At 58.1% G+C, this 18,096-nt stretch overlaps 1 protein-coding gene across 4 annotated transcripts in view; it reads left to right on the top strand.

Annotated features, from left to right (window-relative positions):
* The window catches only part of PSTPIP1 (proline-serine-threonine phosphatase interacting protein 1), a 44,103-nt gene extending 27,373 nt beyond the window's left edge, over positions 1-16,730 (top strand). Inside the window, exons 4-15 of one of the 4 annotated variants that reach the window (XM_055418064.2) lie at positions 5,801-5,835; positions 6,068-6,174; positions 7,824-7,886; positions 8,482-8,580; positions 9,466-9,511; positions 10,399-10,478; positions 11,022-11,120; positions 12,173-12,269; positions 12,783-12,873; positions 15,094-15,149; positions 15,337-15,488; positions 16,421-16,730. In XM_055418064.2, coding sequence (XP_055274039.2) covers positions 5,801-5,835; positions 6,068-6,174; positions 7,824-7,886; positions 8,482-8,580; positions 9,466-9,511; positions 10,399-10,478; positions 11,022-11,120; positions 12,173-12,269; positions 12,783-12,873; positions 15,094-15,149; positions 15,337-15,488; positions 16,421-16,552 — 1,057 coding nt within the window. In that variant the 3' untranslated portion in view covers positions 16,553-16,730. The remainder of the gene's footprint in view (positions 1-5,800; positions 5,836-6,067; positions 6,175-7,823; positions 7,887-8,481; positions 8,581-9,465; positions 9,512-10,398; positions 10,479-11,021; positions 11,121-12,172; positions 12,270-12,782; positions 12,874-15,093; positions 15,150-15,336; positions 15,489-16,420) is intronic. The other 3 variants (XM_055418066.2, XM_055418065.2, XM_055418067.2) reach the window with 3 other exon arrangements.
* The last annotated feature ends 1,366 nt before the right edge of the window (positions 16,731-18,096 follow it).

The raw sequence follows: 18,096 nt of genomic DNA, 5'->3' as shown, positions 1-18,096 counted from the left end.
AGCCCACCTGCTGCTTCCCTTAGGGCCCTGCCCCCTGCAGCTCCCAGCTCAGCTGATGATGCACCATGGGTGCTTAATAAGTGTTGCTCTGTGAGGTGTGTCCTGAGGTTGGTGAGACCATGAAGTCATTGCTTTCTTTAACTATGGGCCAAGCATCCATCATCCATCTAAGTGTATGGGGACTCAAAGGTCTTAAAATAAAAAAGGGCCCCACTGTCCTGAATCTGGGGTCTAGCCCACTGGGGGTGACCTCACTCTCGTCCCCAGTCTTGTGCATCAGAACCTTCCTCCAGGGCCTTCTCATGCTCCACCTCCTCCAGGAAGCTCTCCCAGATACTCTGGCCTCCCCTGCCTGTCAGCTTTTTGGCTTAGACAAGTCGCCCTGTTCCATACCAACCTGGAGGGGCTCTCTGTGTGTAGGGTGAGTGGCAACCGTGACAACATGGGTCGCTTTCTTGTTGCCATGGAGACTTGTGAGCTTGTGTTGAGGTTGGCACCTGGCAAAGCTGGCTTGGCTATTCCACGTGGGGGCTGGAAGCTCATCCTCCAGGGCCCATCCGTCACTCGGGGAGGGGGGGCCCGTGCCTCCTCGTGGCCAAGCCCCCTGTCTCCCATGGGATGCTCATTCTCAGCCCCTGAGAGGACGAGTGGAGGGGGCTAAGGGAGCATAGACTGAATGGGCTGGAGGAGGAGGATCAAAGCCAAGGGCTTCCGTGACCCCAGAAATAGCCCAGCGAGAGCCGAGAGGGGGAGCCGTCCAGACTCCCCCAGCCCTGCCGCCTGAAGACAGAGCCTTTCTGCGTCATCCCCTGACCTCAGACTGGCCAGAAGGCCTGAGACTCAGCCACAGACATTGAGACGAGGTTATTCTGGCCTTCAGGTGACTTTTAGCGCTCACCTCGTTCACACATGAACTCAGCAAGTATCTGCTGGGCAGTGGCCATGAGGGACACACAAATAAGACCCGGTCCCCAGCTCAGGGAATCCGCATAAGCTCTTTCAGTGCATTTTAAAGAAGCACTCGGTGGGTGCAGGCGGCTTGTCAGTCTTGCCTAAACCACACAACCAGCCCTGCAGAAAGTTCACCTTGACTCTCCTTCCAACCCTGGGGCCTTTGCTCTAGCTGATGCCCTCATATCTCCCCTGTGAAATCTGCCTGAAATACCGCCTCCCCCAGAAAGCTGTCATCTCCCCCTCTTGTTCATCCTGCCCCAGGTAGGATGCTGAGTGCCACACAAGCCATGGAAGCTGCACAGGGTAGGGGTTCAGGAAATGACCCCCCAGTTTCCTGTGCGTCCCTTTATATTGGGTTGACCAAAATTTTCTTTCGGATTTTTTCCATGTTATGAAAAACATGGGGGTCAGTTTCCTGTGCGTCCCTTTATGTTGGGTTGACCAAAATTTTCTTTCGGATTTTTTCCATGTTATGAAATACTCAACTGAATTTTTTGGCCAACCCAATAGTACCTGCAAGCAAAGACAGCCCCCACGTGAATCCTTAAACACTCACGTCCCTGCTTCACCCCCAGTTGTCAAGCCTAAGACACTGCTTTCCTGTCAGAAGGGTTTTTTTTTTCATCATCTCTCTCCCTCTGAGCTCGGAGAATGAAGGTATCGCTGAAGATACTGCAGTGAGGGGGCCCCTGTTCTTATCAGGGCTGCTCCTTCTCTAAGGAGGTCAGCTCACTCGGGCCCAGCCTCCAGCAGGGGTGTGGGGCAGTGAGAGGAGCCCTCTCCTGGGAGCTGGGAGGCAGGAGTCTCGTGGCTGGTAGGGGGCAGGGGTGAAGATGGCGAAGCAGGGGTCGTGAGATGGTGTGGGTCACATGGAAGTATAGAAGGAGACACTTACACTGGCAATTCAAGCTGTCTGAAACAGAATTCTGGGCTGAGTGTCCGGAGAGCCAGGTTGAAAAGGGCAATGGGATGAGTTACATAGGAGGACCCTGGGGACTGACAACAGAGGGCAGCGGCCTGCAGGGGGTTTCCATCCTTGACACATGGTGGAGACACAGTAGAGCAGTTGTTGCTGTTTAGTTGCTTGGTTGTGTTTGACTCTTTGTGACCCCGTGGACTGCAGCACGCCAGGCTTCCCTGTCCATCACCATCCCCCGGAGTTTGCTCAAACTCACGTCCACTGAATCAGTGATGCCATCTAACCATCTCATCCTCTGTCGTCCCCTTCTATTGCCCTCGATCTTTCCCAGCATTCGGGCAATGAGTTGTCTCTTCACATCAGGTGGCCAAAGTATTGGCGCTTCAGAATCATTCCTTCCAATGAATATTCAGGGTTGATTTCCTTGCAGTCCAACGGACTCTCAAGAGTTGTCTTCAGCACCACAGTTCAAAAGTCTCTGGGAAATCTTGGCGATGACTTCCCTGAGTGGTTTGGAGTTGATAAAGGCCTTGGGATTTATCGAGTATTGAGTTTAATGCACTGGGCTGTGATCCTGGGGATATTGGGGAGGAGAACCAAGCGTTACCCCTGTTCAATAGGCTCTTATTTCAGTGCAGTGATAGACAATGTATCAACCTAAAATGACAATAGGAACAAGTGCTCAGAAGAGACAGAAGGGAGAGCCAGGCAAAGATGCTGCACGTCGGGAATTAGCATGTGCAAAGGCCCTGGGGCAAGAGGGAGCACGGTATAAAGGAGGAACTGGTAAGTGGCCAAATGACTGTGGGCAAAGAACAAGGAAAAGAGATGAGAAGTGGAGTAGGAGGGACGGAGGTGATGGGGCAGGGACGAGGGTGCTGGCAGTGAGGTGGGTGGATAGATTTGGGAGGTGAATAAAAGAAGGTTGTGAAGGGGGAGGTGTGCCTAACCTGGTAGCCTTTGCTGAGAAGGGAGCCCTGTAGGAGGAGCAGGTTTGTAGGGTGAAGAGCCCGGTTTCGGACGCTCTGAGGTGTCTGTGGGATGTGACGTCCAAAGGGAGGTGAGGACCAGCAGGTTGCAGGCCCTGGCCTCTGGGAGGGGTCTGGGCAGGATGCAGTCACGTTGTGGGTGAGAGATGGGGTGTAGAGAGGTGGCCCTGCTGGGCCTAGAGAGGCTCTAACTGTAAATGGGGAGACTGAGGCAGGAGAAGCGCGTGTGAGAAGGAAGTGTAACCGCTGGCAAAGCGTCAGTTCTGTCAGAGTCCTGACCTCTCCATCCCCTACCAAGGCACGTGGGGTCACCGTGCCGTCACCCCTTCCTTCCTCTGATAAGAAGCAGAAAGTACACCTGCCAGTTGTGGAGCCCCGGTCAGTTTCTTCACCTCTCTGACCTTTGTTTTACTCATCTGTGAAATGGGGCTAATGAGGGTGCCCTCCCTGCCTGGCAGAGTTGTGAGCGTTAAATAATGAGGCCAGCATTGGAATGCACGTCAGCAGCACCTGGAGGCTTGTTGAGCCAGTGTGCTGGGCCCTACGTCTGAGCTTCGGCTCCCAGAGGACAGCAGTGGAGCCCGAGGAGCTGTGCTTCTAAGGCGCTCCCAGGTGATGCTGCAGCTGCTGCTCTGCTGGTCAGTTTCCTGAGTCCCCATGGGAGGAGGGAGCCCCTTGTGGAGCCTGCCTTGCAAGGATGGTGAGGAGATGCTGGCGGGTGGAGTCTTCACCACAGGTGGTGCTAGTGGTAAAGAACCCGCCTGTTAATGCAGGAGACAAAAGAGAAGGGTTTGATCCAGGAAGTGAGTTGCCATTAGATCCAGGAAGATCCCCTGGAGGAGGGTATGGCAATCCAGTCCAGGATTCTTGCCTGGAGAATCCTGTGGACAGAGGAGACTGGCGGCCTACAGTCCATAGTGTTGAAAAGAGTCATACACGACTGAAGCGACAGCACGCTCACAGACACGCAGGCGGGTGAGCAGAGCTGTATCGCTGGGTGTCATGTGATTATATGGCCACCAGGGGACAGGCACGCTGCTCTGCACAGGGATGCAGCCAGTGACCCTCTGAGCCACCATCAGCCTCACTGGCTCTGGCTCCTCAGGTGGCCTGGTGAGCAAGGGGTGGCAGCGTATTTTTGCCTCCTTGGGTAAGGGGCCATAGTCAGAGGCAGAATTTTACCTACTTGAGAGTAGACAAGCCTCACTTCAGAGCCAGTCTGCAACCTCCACACACCGTCTCTGTGCACTGGGAGACTTGGCACCCATCAGCCCACAGGGCTGTAGGGGATGACAGGAAGGGAGCCCAATCTATGGGGGCTGCTTCACGGGGACGCCTCCAACCTGAAGGCTAATTCAATGGGCATTTCTGATGGTGGGGGGGCAGCGTGTGGTAAGCTCTTAGGTGGGTCATTTGGGAGGTACAGCTCAGGTCAGGTTCAGGGGCCTGGGGGACCCCCAGGACTGGTCAGGGTGTGCAGATGTGGGCTCAGGGGAGGGTGGTATAATGACAGCAACCCTTGCAAAGCATCTACTTTGTACCAGGTCTTGAGACCTTTATACATATAAATTCATTTAATCCTCACAACCATTTTGCTTGTGATATCATTATCCCTATTTTATAGATGGGAAAACTGAGGCCTAGAGAGGCTAGGCCATTTGTCTAAGGTCATACAGAGAGTGTGTGGTACAGCTTGGAATGAACCCAGGCATCTGGCTCCAGGATCTGCTTCTAATGCACATGGGAATCGAGGGCAGGAAGCTCTAGCCAGGTTCCTTACCTGGGATTCCAAGTCACCTCCCTCCTCTGCCAGGAGGGGGATCTCGCCCCTCAGAGAGGCCCCTGCTGGAGAGCAGATGGGTTGGGAGAGGCACTTTCCCATCAGTCCTGTTCTGACCAAAGTGCCCCTTACCCATCAGCAGCAGACAGGACTGGGTCCTGAGTGAGCTCCGACATCTTAGCTCAGACTTCACCTCTGTTCGTCGCTCTGGGTGACAGCCCCCTTGGCAGGACTGCCAGATAAAATATAGACTGTCCCATTAAGCTTCAGATAACAAATATTTTAGAAATGTAAGTATGTTCTAAATATTACATGTGGCATGTTTATATTCAAAAACCTTTTGTTGTCTATCTGAAATTTGAACTTAACTGGGTGTCCTGTATTTTTATTTACACCACGTGGCAACCCTATGCTCGGGCATCACCCTCCACACTTCCCATGCTTAGCCAGCTCCTTCCCTTTGCTTCCTCCTTGGTGTCCTCCCTGGAGTGGGCAGCTCCTGCATGTCTGCTTCAAACTGATACCTCTTGAAGCCTCCTACTGTGTTTTCTCAAGCACCCCAAGCTCAGTGCCCCCTGAAGTAACTCTCCACATTCTCTCCTGGGCCCTCTCAGAGGTGTCACCACCATCTACTCAGCCACCAAGCCAGGGACCAGGGAGCCCCTCAGCTTCTCGCTGTACTCAACCGTACATCCCGTTTTTCCTGCCTGAAGGCCCCTACATCCCTCCCCTTCAGCACCTCTGCCCTGCTTGTCACCCATCTTCCCCTATAGCCACCCTTCATCTCCCTCCAAGATGTCCTCAGGCCGCCTGCCAGGGCTGAATCCCGCCCTCTCCTGCTTCAGTTCATCTGGGAGAGGACTATGGGGAGGAGCTCCTGGGAGAGAGGGAGGGCCTGAAGATGTACAGAAGCCAAGAGCGCTAGGGGCGGGGGGCGTTGATTGCTTTGTAATTTCCAAAGAGAGTGCTTTGCATTCCAGAAATCCCAGCTTGAGTTCTGAGTCAGTGGTCATGGGCTGAGTGAAGGTCCCTTGGGTCTAGGTCAGCATGTGAGTGACCCAGGGCCCTTCCACCAAAATAAAATTCCCTGGGCCCAGTCAGGACTTCAGGTCCCCCCTTCACTGTCCTCCTACCAACTCTGGTCTTTCGGTTTTGCAGCTCCCTGAGGGCCTCCTTTGACTCTCTGAAGCAGCGTAAGTCCCTTCCCCACCCTGGGCTGCAAGGGGACAGACCTTCTGGGAACAGCAGATCTCCACCGATGGAGACGAGTGTGATTCTGGTTGGGAACTGAGGCTGGTGGAGGACTTGGGGGTGACAGAGATGAGCTGGGTTGGGGCTGGGCTGGTCTAGGCAGGGGCAAGTGTGTCACTGGTTGGGGCCCATCAGGTCTGATGCCAGGGACCAGTGTCCTTACTCTGCCTCCAGAAATGGAGAATGTGGGCAGCTCCCACATCCAGCTGGCCCTGGCCCTGCGTGACGAGCTGCGGAGCCTGGAGGAGTTCCGTGAGAGGCAGAAGGAGCAGAGGAAGAAGGTGAGGCAGGTGCTGGGGTTGGGCCCGGTGGGAGACTGCGGTGGTCACTGTGGTGGTAGTGGAGGCTGGGCTCTCATGATGGAGGGCGGGGCAGCACCCCAGGCTTGGGGGTGATGGTGATTTGGAGGAGAGAGGAGTGTGGACAGAGGCCTGGTGCTGGGAACCAGGGCCTGGCTCTCCAGCCTGAAGGCCCCTCTGGGGCTCTTCCCACTGAGGTGTCTCATGCCAAGAGCAGAGAGCATGGGCCTTTTCGATCATCCCGTTACAGCAGGCTATGGAGGGTACTCGACAACTTGGGAGTATCCAAAGAAGGCAGTCTAAGTTAGGGAGTCACCAGAAACTGTGCTTATCTGGGGGCTCAGTCACTGCAGCCACTCTGCAGGGCTGCCTGAGGCCAAGGTGGACAGAGCTTGTGGGGAATGGGAGGTGTTGAGCTTGCCCTAGCATCCCAGGGTATTCTTCATAGGGGACGGCTGTCCCTCAATGCATGGAAAGGAAGTGAGGTCCCCATTGTGGGAGGTATGTAAACAGAGACTGAAGGCGACTTGTCAGAGAAGCTGCAGAGCTTGGATGAGAGGTGGGGTTGGTGCCCTCTGTGTCCCCGGCACCTCCTCCCAAGCCTGAGACTCTCTGATTGGCTGAGTACGTGGCCCTCTGGGAAGGTAGGTGTGGACACAGGATCAGCCTTTTGGGGCCTCAGTGATGAGGGTGGAACTTGGACAGGGTGGGAGAGGTCAGCACGCAGAAACACTTCTTGCTTGGAGAGGGAGCAAGAATTGAAAATGAAAACTTCCACACAACTGACGTGTGAAGGGAAAAAAAAGCAACAGTTCACGGCTGGGGCCAGCCCGGGGCTGGGTGTCCTGGCCAAGCCACTTGCCCTCTCTGTGCCTCAGTTTCCCTCTTGCAGGATGGGACGCTTACGTCCACCTCCCAAGCTTCAGGGACCCAACCGAGAACCAGGCCCTCTCTCAGTCTTCACAGGCAGGGTGCCGGCTCCGATGAGTGACTCTGACCATATAAATTTCACGTGGCTGTTCTCCCTGTCTGCCCAACTGGGGCTTGAGGCTTTCGGGATTCTAAATTTGGGTTCCTGAGCAGACAATGGACCCTCAAAGCCCATCCCACAAGTCAGCCCAGCCTTGAGATGCTGGAGCAGGTGACCTCTCTGAGCTGGGACTTGCCTGCAGAGCATCTGTTGAGGCCCCAGGATGGCTATTTCAAGCTTTCCTGTGGTCAGTGAGGCTATTATGTCTGCAAAAGCTATTTCGGACAGAGTGACACCTTCTACAGTGTGGCTGGGGTCCCCACGAGTGTGATTGCTGTGTGCGGTTACAGAGGCTTGTGAGTGAAGGACAGTGTGTGTGCATGCACATGTGTGTGTGTGTAGCCTGGGTATTCTCTGGCTAGAGACCAAGTCCTGGCTGGTGGGGGGAGGAGGCGGTGGTCTGCAGGGAGAGGATACCCAGGGTGCATCCATGCCCCGGGCTCCTCTAGTCTTCTGTTGGGAGCAGCAGTTGTGAGAGAGCACTGCCCCCTCAGAGCCAGGAGGGGAGGCCGGGCCTCCTCCCAGGGACACCCCGTCCTCTTGGCCTAGGGGAGCGTCCTGAGGCTACAGCCCCACGCTCAGAGCCTCATATCCCCTGCAGTACGAGGCTGTCATGGACCGTGTCCAGAAGAGCAAGCTGTCGCTCCACAAGAAGGCCATGGAGGTGAGCCTGGAGGGGTAGCCAGGTTTGGGGTGTGGATCCCAGAAGCCCTGGGACAGGGCTGGGCTCAGGCTTCCATCCAGCAACAGGCACAGTGGCCTGTCAGGTTCCTGGAGCTGCACTGGCTGCCAGGGTGCCGTGCAGATCAGCCCGGGGGCTCTGCCCCCTACCCTTGTTTGTGGGGGGTGCTCCTGACTGATGGGTAAGCAACCAGTCTCAGACAGTGGTCCACAGGGTCACACACGCTGTCAGCTGGGGATTCCACGGGTGAAAGGAGAAGGGACTCCTGAGCTGTCTGAAAGGACCGCGTGCACAGGGCTTGCCATCGTGATGACACGGCATTGCCTGAGCCCTGCAGGTGGTCTGAGGTGACCACACCTCTGAAGAGGCGGGGCCACGGACCAGGCTACACTGTCCCCAGTGGGGAGGGGGGCCTGGGAACAAGACTCCCTTCTCCATCTCCATTCCAGACCCCAAGATCTCTGTCCCTGGTGTGGAGGCCCCCTTTCCATCCACAGCCCCTGACAGGGAGAAGGGAGGTCGGGCTCAGGAGCCTCACCTTGGGGCCCCCAAGTCATGCCCCTCCACACCCCCCCAGTCCAAGAAGACGTATGAGCAGAAGTGCCGGGATGCAGATGACGCTGAACAGGCCTTTGAGCGCATTAGCACCAACGGTCAACAGAAGCAGGTGGAGAAGGTGCGTGCAGTCACTGAGTCTGGGTGATCTCACGGGGCTGGGGCAGGGCAGGAAGGGGTGCCGCAGACACCCCAAGGCAAGGTTTCCTAGAATCTCAGGGTCTAGATAGTCAGTTTCATCCCCTTTGCTGTCTCCAGGCTGCACCCAACGACCCAGTCCTCAGAGCAGGCCCACTGCAGCCCAGGCCCAGAGCTCACAGGGCAGTGAGAGCAGACGCTAACCCTCACCCAACCCTTCAGAGAAGGGCTCAGTAGGCTCATGTCCCAGAGAGGAAACAGGCCCAGAGATGGTGACTGACTTGTCCAAGGTCTCAGAGCCAGGCACGTCCTTTCTCTAAAGGACCTCAAACCCAGGTTGTCCAGAACCCAAGCTCTTGACTACTCCGGCCTCTTGGAAAGGGTGGGAATATCAAAGCTCCCAGGACCCAAGAACACATTTGGCCCATTGCACAGACGGGAAAGCTGAGGCCCAGAGAGGGCAGGGGCCTGCAGGCGAGTTGGTGGCAGCAAGTCAGGGACAGAGCCCAAGCTCCAACCAGCAGGTCCAGCAGTGGCTGCAGAGCCCCTGGTCTACATTGCTTCCTCTAGGTCTCCAGGTCTAGTTTTCACATGTCTGCATGACCAGGTTTCTGTTTTATTCCCATTTTATTGGAAACAACCTGTGGTCCTTTGTGGGGTGAGGCTGGAGTTAATGATGGAGCTTGCTCTCAGCTGGTTCCAGAGTGTCCCCCTCAGGGCTAGCGTCTGCTCTCCCTGCCCTGTGAGAGGTGGCCAGGGAGGGGGTGACAGAGGCCCTTCAGGGTGGCCCAGGGAGGCCAGGAGCCCAAGGTCTGGGCTGGGAGATGCTCGGGGCCAGGCCTCAGTGCTGCTTTCCCTGTCTCCTCAGAGCCAGAACAAAGCCAAGCAGTGCAAGGACTCGGCCACAGAGGCAGGTACGCGGCGAGCCCCCCTCCTCCGCTTAGGGGGTGGGTAGCCTGGACATCTCTCCCCCACAGCACGCTTCCTTCACCCTTGGGACACAGTCCCACACTCCTCGCTCTTGCTTCCTTATGCAAGTAAAATAAAAAATTCGTTTTCTTGCATCTGCCAGCACTGTTCTTGGTGCTTTGCGTGTTTTAACTAATGCTCACAACAATCCTATGAGGTATTCACTGTTACTATCCCCCTTTCTTAACAAGTAAGGAAACTGGCACAGAGAGGTTATTGAACTTGCCCAGGGTCACGCAGCCAGTAAGTGTGGTAACTGTATTTGAACGCAAGCTGTCTGGCTCCAGGGCTCAGGACTTCCACAGCCACCGGTCAAGGGAGACAGGCCCACTCGTTGCACATACACCTCTCATATACACTGAGACACGCCACAGCCGTCTCTGGGCCTGTCTGTCCTCCTCCTGACGCCAGGAGACCCCACACCCCCATCTCTGCTGACACAGCTCTGCCTCCTGCCACACCGCCTGTCCCAACACCCAGCTGCTCCCTTGGTCCCAGCCCGCTGGCTTCCCAGCCCACCAGCTCCCAAAGCTCCCCCTCACCCTCCTCCAGGGCCGCCCCCTCTGAGCCTCAGCTTCCCATCTAGAAGGTGGGATGGTGAGAGGCCCAGACTCTGACCTTAGGCTCTGCCCCTGCCCGAGGCCGCCGGAACACAGTGGGCGCTGAGCGCCTCTCCAAGGGCGGGACCAGGGTGAGGGGCCCTGACGAGCGTTCACCTGCGGCTCCATCAGCCAGGGCAGGTCTCTCCAGGGAGGAGGAGGGCACTGTGGGCAGGGGCACTGACGGAGCACAGGGGTGTGCTGGCCTCCCTGAGGACCCCCTGCGCTTCCAGAGCGGGTGTACAGGCAGAACATCGAGCAGCTGGAGAGGGTGCGGAGTGAGTGGGAGCAGGAGCACCGGGCCACCTGTGAGGTGAGTGAGCCCTCGGGTGGGGCTGATGCCCGTCCCTGCTGCGGCCGCTTCGTGGGGTGAAAGGGGGCAGCAGTGGGGGAAAGCCATCCTTCCTTCACTCATCCGCTCATCCGCTCACTCCGAGGCCCGCCCCAGGGAGCTCCCTGCCTGGCTTTGTGCTTGGAGTCCCTTTCTGCAGGCAGGCAGGCATTCTTCGCCCCTTTTGGCTGAAGCTGCAACTGAGGCTTGAACAGAACCCATAGCTTCCCTGGGTTCTGCTGATGAACAGGGCCTGGGAGACAGGATTCAGGGTCCAGTGCTCCTCTTAAGACATACCCCAGGGGTGTGGTAGGGTCTGGGGAAGGGCAGGGGGCAGAGTCGCACAGGCAGCTCAACTTCCCAGTAGCCTCAAGGGCTGGCACAGAGGTGGGGGTGGGGACCCCCAGCCTTTAGGCTTCCTTTAGGCTTGGCTTCAGCAGACGGGGTCTGACTGGTCAGCTCCAGCTGAGCTGTGGGTGGGGCCCGGCCTGGCCCAGCCCAGGAGTGACCGCCATCTCTCCCCAGGCCTTCCAGCTGCAGGAGTTTGACCGGCTGACCATCCTCCGCAACTCCCTGTGGGTGCACTGCAATCAGCTCTCCATGCAGTGTGTCAAGGACGATGAGGTGGGGCTGAGGGCAGGGAGTGGCTGGCAGGGCGCGAGGGGAGGGCAGCCTCCGAGCGGCAGTGGAGCCAGGTCCACCTGGGCCTGTGAGCAGACCCAGGCCTCTGTGGCCTGAGCCCTGGCCTCAGGGTCCCCGAGCCCAGCACTGAGCCTCTGCCCCAGGCCTCAACGACAGGGAGCTCAGCACCGTGCAGGCCATGGCCTCTTGGCCTGGAAGATGTGCTTTGCAGTTACCCTGACGTCTGCCCTCTCTGCTTGCTCCTGCTCCAAGGCCTCAGCTCTTCTATCAGAGCCCCGGAGCTCTGTTCCCTCTGCTGGGAAGGGAAGGGGAGGCGGACACAGCCCCTCAGAGGTTTGCAGAGAGGCTGGGGGACCCTGGGGTTGCCCTGCTCCAGGCCTGGTGCTTGCAGGAGCCGAGGTTCAGTCCCTCTTCTGTCCCCAGACATCTCCAGGATGTCCTGGCTTCCCCCCTTACTGAGCTCTACGTGCTGGGTGGGCCCCCCTCTGCAGAGAGGGCTAGCCACCTCCCCACCAGGGGCCTTGATTTCTGCTGATGCAGCCCTCACTCTCTCTCTGCCCTGACTCCCTGATCCCACCAGTTACTTGCCTAATACCTTCTGCCCATGAATGCGGAGTCTTGGGGGCTTTCCCCCCAAATGACTTGAGCCCACCTTGTGGCCTCATTGTAGCAGAGGAGGGGGTATGGTTCTGAATCCTCTCATACCAGATCCAAAGGCCAGCGCACTGACTTCAGTTCCTGCTTTGTGACCTTGGGCAAGTCACTCTCCAGAGCCTCCTCGTCTATAAATGAGGAAGTCCTGTCTCCCACAGAGGATGGAGAGGAATGCAGAGTTTGCAAAGGAATGTGCACGCACGAGGTGTTCGGGAAACAGGAGAAGCTGCTAGTCAGGGCTCTAGCCCCTTAGGCAGGCCTGGGGTAGTTACACCTCAAGGCCCCCGGTCAGGGTTCAGACCCAAAGAGGGGACAGGCTTGACAATGTGGGCATGGAGGTGAAGCCTGGCCCCTCAGCCTCTGTTCCCTCCCACCCCCAGCACTACGAAGAGGTGCGGGTGACACTGGAAGGCTGCAGCGTGGATGCCGACATTGACGGCTTCATCCAGGCCAAGAGCACGGGCACCGAGCCCCCAGGTGAGGCCCGCCTGCGGGCAACACGGCTGCTGGGTCCAGGTCCACCTTCCCTGGAAGGCCTGGCCCGGGTTTTCTGAGCCTCAACTGCCAGGACAGAAGCAGGGTGGCTCATAGCTCCCTTCTGGGTGCCAGGTCTGGGGGAAGGTCAGGGACAGTGCAGTCCCCTGCCTGGGTCCTTAGTGTGCCACCTCCTCGAAAGAGAGGAGAAGTGTCTCCTGTAACACTCAAGGGGAGACCAGGTAGGGAGAGGCAGGAGCCGCCTCAGTGCCCCCACTCCACTCACGGTTTGGCATCGCTAAATCTTGAGTCTAGAATGTTCGGTCTTGGTGGTACCCACAGTGGGATCTCTCAGGGAAGTGAAAGGGGGCCCCCTCCTCAAGCGCCAGGGCCAGGATGGGAAGGTGGGGCCCCAGTCTGGGTCTCCAGAGGGGGGAGAGGATGGGGTGTCAAAGGGCACAGGTCCCGCCTGCCCTGCCCTTGTCACCCTGGGCCTCTCGCACTTGTCACCTGCAGCGCCGGTGCCTTACCAGAACTACTACGATCGCGAGGTGGCCCCGCTGTCCAGCAGCCCTGGTGTCCAGCCGTCCTGTGGTGTGATAAAGAGGTGAGCGCCTGCTGGACACCAGCCACCTGGGACACACAGAGCGGGGCCAGGGGGAGGCGGGCTGCCAGGAAGGGGGCCGCCCCTCCTCCTGCAACTGGCTCTTCCCCATGTATTTATCAGGCACCTATTGTGTGCCTGGTGTAGTGTCTAGATGCGGAGCACTCTTGGGGGACAAGACAGACTCAATCTAGCTGCAGGACACCCTCAGCCCAAGGGGAGCCAGGCAAGAAACAATCGTACCTCACTTACTCACTAGCAACTGTGCTGGGAGACTCCACCTGGGCTCACCCCTTGAGCTCTGCTGCTGGCCTGGTCGGAGCCTCGGACCGTCAGGCCCCTTACCGGCTGCACAGGATCAGGGCAGAGGAGCGGGCCCCGCAGCCAGTGCTCTTGGAGCGTTCTCCAGCTTTCTCCACGCCCCCTTCCCTGGCCTGGCTGTGGTAGGTGCCAGGGACCTGGTGTCAGGCCCCAGTGTGTCACTTGCACAACTCACACACCTCCTCTAGGCCCAGGGCCTATGAGTGTTGGGGGCAGACTTAGACCCAAGGACCCTCCTAGTTCAGGCCTTGGGTGATGAGTGACAGCCCACTGGGAGCACCATAACCTACTCAGGGTGCACCCACCCTCCAACTCCCTCAGTCAGTTCTCCAAGTGGGCATCTAAAGGAGCATCCATGGGCTTCACAGGGCACCTGTGCCCCATCCCCAGGCCTCCATGACCTCCTCTCCCCCTCCAACCTAGTGCAGAAGAGGCCCTGCCTTTGAAAGGTGGGTGTGGGTATGGGTGGAGGCGACGGAGCTCCCAGCCCTCCGAGGATGGCTTATTTCTGGGGCTCGTGGGCCCCACGGCATGCTCCTCTGGGAACCCTGAGACAGCAAGGACCCTAGGAGGCGGGCATTCCCATCCACACTATCACACCAAAACCATAGGGGACTTGGACCTCCCCGCACCCCCAGTGAGGGCCCAGATGCCTGCACAGGTGGTCACTTAGACAATGGGCCTGAAGAGCTCACCTGGGGCAGGGCCGAGAAAGGACAGAGAGGAGGGGCCTGATGAGGACGAGAGAAAAAGAGGCAAAGAGGCCCCGCAGGGGAGGCCTGGCTGCTGGAGAGGACGGGCAGGGATCCTTGTGTGGGGCAGCTGAAGCCAGGCAGGGCTGGGGAGGGGCCGGGGAGCCGAGTGAGGGAAGAATGGAGTCGAGAGTGCAGACAACCCTGGGAAGGCGGCAGTGGGGCAGGGCGCCCACACCTTCGGGGGCTCGGCCCCTCCAGCCCGTCCCACACCTGCCAAGTCTATGCTCGCCTGTCCATGTGCTCTGTCCTGGACCTTCAGCTCCGCAAATGCTACCCGGGAAAGGTCTCTGGGTCCCAGTTTGCACTACAGGGCAGCTTCCTGCAGGCCCTGCCCCTGACTGAGCCCTCAAGACCCCTGGGTGTCTGGCCTGGTCCCTATTTCAGTCTGTCTCCTATACACCGCAAACCGGTCCACTCCACTCCCCAGACTCCTCTGCCTGTACGACCTGCACCTCTGCACTCCTCTCCCAGTCACTGGCCACGCCTGGCACCCAGGCTTTGTTTGGTGAAGCTGAGTCTTTGCAGACTTAGCTTGAACCTACCAGCCCAGAAGGTGGGGGAGTAGCAACAGCTTCTACTCATGTAAGCTCAGCACCTCTGCTTCAGAGCACCCACATGGGCCTCTGTACTAGCTGCCCCAGGGTCTGCCTTTTGCTTCTTGCACGTTTTTTTTTTTTTTCCTTTTATTCAACATACTTGCATGACTATAGCTCAGTCCAGGTCTGAGCCAAGTACAGAGGAAGGGGTGAATCAGCCCAACACTTCCTCCTGGATGACCACACAAAGTGGAGCGGCGGGGCTGGCCAGGCTGGTGAAGGTCCCAGCAGGGCGTGAGTGGGCTGAACTCTAGGGGGCAGCTCCTTTGCCTGTGGGGGAGGCTGGAGAGGGGTCTGGCCAGTGTGGGGCCCAGGCCCTGGAGCACAGAAGTCTCAGAGCCACCAGTTTGGCCCTGCATAGAACAGGTAGAGAAGACCTACAGGGTAAGGGACTGGGAGAGTGCTGCCAGGGAGGAGCCACTGGGACCACCCTTTGGTGGTCAGGGGCACCCCATAAGTCACATCTGTGCCTGGAAGCTAGGGCTGACCTTGCTGGCTCCTTGCCTCATCTACTCCCGGCCCCCCGACTCACCTGTCCTTCCTGGCCCCAGGTTTTCTGGGCTGCTGCATGGAAGTCCCAAGACCACACTGTCAGCGGCCTCTGCAGGTAATTGGGGGTGACAGCTTTCACCCTGGTTGCGGGGAGGAAGAGGGAGGGTGTCTACTTGGCACAGATGGGCCCTCCAACAGCTGGGAGGCTGGGGGATGGGAAGAAGCTGAGCAAGTCTGGGGACGCTGTGAGTCGGGGGGGGGGGCCTCCGGGAACTACTAATTTTTGCCGGGGTGGGCGCCAGGCCTCACTTTGTACTCAGCCTCCACAGAGACCTTGACTCCTACCCCTGACCGGAATGAGGGTGTCTACGCTGCCATCGCTGTGCAGGAGGCGCCAGGGCCCCCCACCATGCCAGGCCAGGACTATAGGGCGCTCTATAACTACACAGCCCAGGTGAGGCCCCCTGCCCTCCCCTCCTTCTTGGGTAAACAGCAGCATGCCCAAGGGTGTGCTCACATGTGGGCACATGCACTCTGAGGGTGCTGGGGTGGGTGCCCTTAGAAAGCACTTGGCATTCAGGAAGGGCCTGGTCCACACCTGCTGAGTGAAAGCTGATGAATGGCACCAGGCCCTGGGTCACGGGGTGTCCAGGCAGGTGTGGGCATTGCTTGGGCTATGCATGTGTGCAGCCGGCTGGTGGAGCTGGAGCTACCCGAGGAAGTGATCTGAGGGACAGGCTCTGCATCCGTGGGTAAAGGCCTTGTTCCCCATGACCATGGGTGCCCAGAACAAATCATGGTCAGAACTAGGTCCTCAGCTGTGCATGGTTGATTTTCTGAAGCCCACAAGGGGAGGACGAGTAAAGGAGCCACAGGGCAGCTGTGCCCAGATCCCCAGAGACTCTAATTTGTCCCCGCTTTGAGGCGAGGGGTAGAGCTGGACCCCAGATCCACTGGGACTGAGGCATCTCCTCGGGGCTTGGCTGGCTACACTGACTCCCAAAGCCTGTCCCCTGGGGAGGGGTGACAGCCCAGGAGAACAAAGGTGTGCTTGCAAGACAAGGGCTGGCGGTCCTGGGGAATAGCAAACACCCCTGCCCCCGACATGCTAGCTTGCTGTGTCTCAGGCAGGGAGTGGGAGAAGGGAGCAGCTTGGAGGAAAAGCCAGGGAAGAAGCTCCAGGTTGTGACAAACCGAGGGGATAAGAGGCTGGTCTCCCAGGGCTGCCCTAGCCTGGAGTGGCCTTCTCTTGCAGCCCCAGGAGGCCAGCAGGTCTCAGCTGACAGCCCAGCTGTGGACACTTACTGCCTGGGGTGGGGGGTGGCCTGACCAGAGACCCACCCATCTAGCCCCTTCAGCCAGATGTGTTTTTCTTCTCTTGCCCAGAACTCCGACGAGCTGAACATCTCTGCGGGGGACATCCTGGAGGTCATCCTGGAAGGGGAGGATGGCTGGTGGACAGTACAACGGAACGGGCAGCGTGGCTTTGTCCCTGGCTCCTACCTGGAGAAGATTTAAGGAAGAGACAGTAGCCCCTCCCTGGACCTGTCCTGCCTGTGGGGCCAGCCATGCCCCCACCACCCCCTGGCCTTGTGGGGGGCGTCAGACAGAGCCGGCCCTCAGAGAAGGTGCCAGCTGCTCCCCAGCAATCTTTATTCCCCCACAGGGAATAAAGGAGCACTCTTTTTCCTCCTGGCATCTGTGTCCAATGCTCCACTGGGAGGACGCAAATGGGAGGAGTCCAGGAAAGCAGAGCTTCCCACCTGCAGTGTCATCACTGAGGCCCCAGCGGGGTCTGTGCGACGTCTGCTGGGGATGGGGAGGTACCCTAGCACGGGGTCCCTGCCAGGGAGACACACTCACAGCCACTAAGGGGAGAAGGCCACAGGTTCAGGGAGGATGTGGGAGGGGTCAGGGAGGGATCAGGGAGAAGCCCATGAGAACCAGGATCGGGGGAGAGCCCATGAGAACCAGGCTTCTGAGGGGCAGAGGGACTAGAGCAGGGCAGCAGCACACAGGACACGAGGCAGAGAAGAGCACTGGGACAGGGCAGGTGTGTGAGCACAGGGAGGGAACACCTGGAACATTCTAGGGATGAGCAAGCTTAGCTCCAGGCAAGAAAACAGGTGACAGTCTGCCAAGGCAGAGGGGCCGTGGTACGGAGTCTGGTAAGGTGGGCCTGCAGGCCTCTGGGTCAGGGTGCGGGTGACACTGTCTCCTGACCCAGCTGCATGCCACTCCTTCTCAAACACGGCAGATCCCACCAGACAGGGGCCCCAGGTTTACACAAGCCCACCCTGCGCACAGAGGTGGCCAAGCTCCTCTTCTGTGCTTGATGCTCTCAGGCCAATCTCTTTTCGACCCCAGAAACATAACTTCTACTGCTGCCCCAGGCCTGCCAAAGCCCTGCTCCAGCCATGCCATGTGGAGGAAAGCCAGTGCAAACCGGCAGCCAGAAGCGTTGCCCAGGTCAGCCAGATACGAGACCTGTCAGAAGTAATTCAATCAAGCAAGGTGTCTTAATGACTTCTGTGTGAATGACACTGTATTTGAAAATGGGGTGGGGTGCTAAGATAAAGGGGTGGTATCAGAGCTTGCTTACCCCAGAAGCTGCACAGAGATACTATCAAGCCCTCTGATACAAGGCAGACAGTAAGAGGGTAAGAGTGGGGCCAGGAGGCCATGTGCAGACTGGCCAACACAAAGATGATGGTGGCTTGTCCGGGAAGTGGCAACTGAACTGGAGAGCAATTCTGGAAGAATGAGGGAAATATATCAACAGCACTTGGAAACCTACAGGATGTGAGGCAGGAATGGGACGAGTGGAAAGGAAGGAGATGAGATTTCCCTCCTCAGGTGCAGTAGAAGGTGGAGACGGGGTAGCAGCAGGGACAAAGTCTGAGCAAAGGCCCAGAAGAGGAAGGATAGCCAAGCAGACTGACCACTGGCATCAGGTCATATAGGAGCAGCCAAGAGGAAAGAAGAGAAGAGAAAGCTCTAGGTTTCAGTGCTTTACTTATTCCTTGAAAATACCCTGTCATCTTGATTGAGCATTCCATTCA

This window comes from Moschus berezovskii, chromosome 21 (genome assembly GCF_049115385.1).
Source record: "Moschus berezovskii isolate FMDL1 chromosome 21, NW_MosBer_1.0, whole genome shotgun sequence".
NCBI classification, from domain to species: Eukaryota; Metazoa; Chordata; class Mammalia; order Artiodactyla; family Moschidae; genus Moschus; species Moschus berezovskii.
The sequence above is the reverse complement of the archived record's forward strand: the minus strand, read 5'-3'. Positions and strand labels throughout refer to the sequence as shown.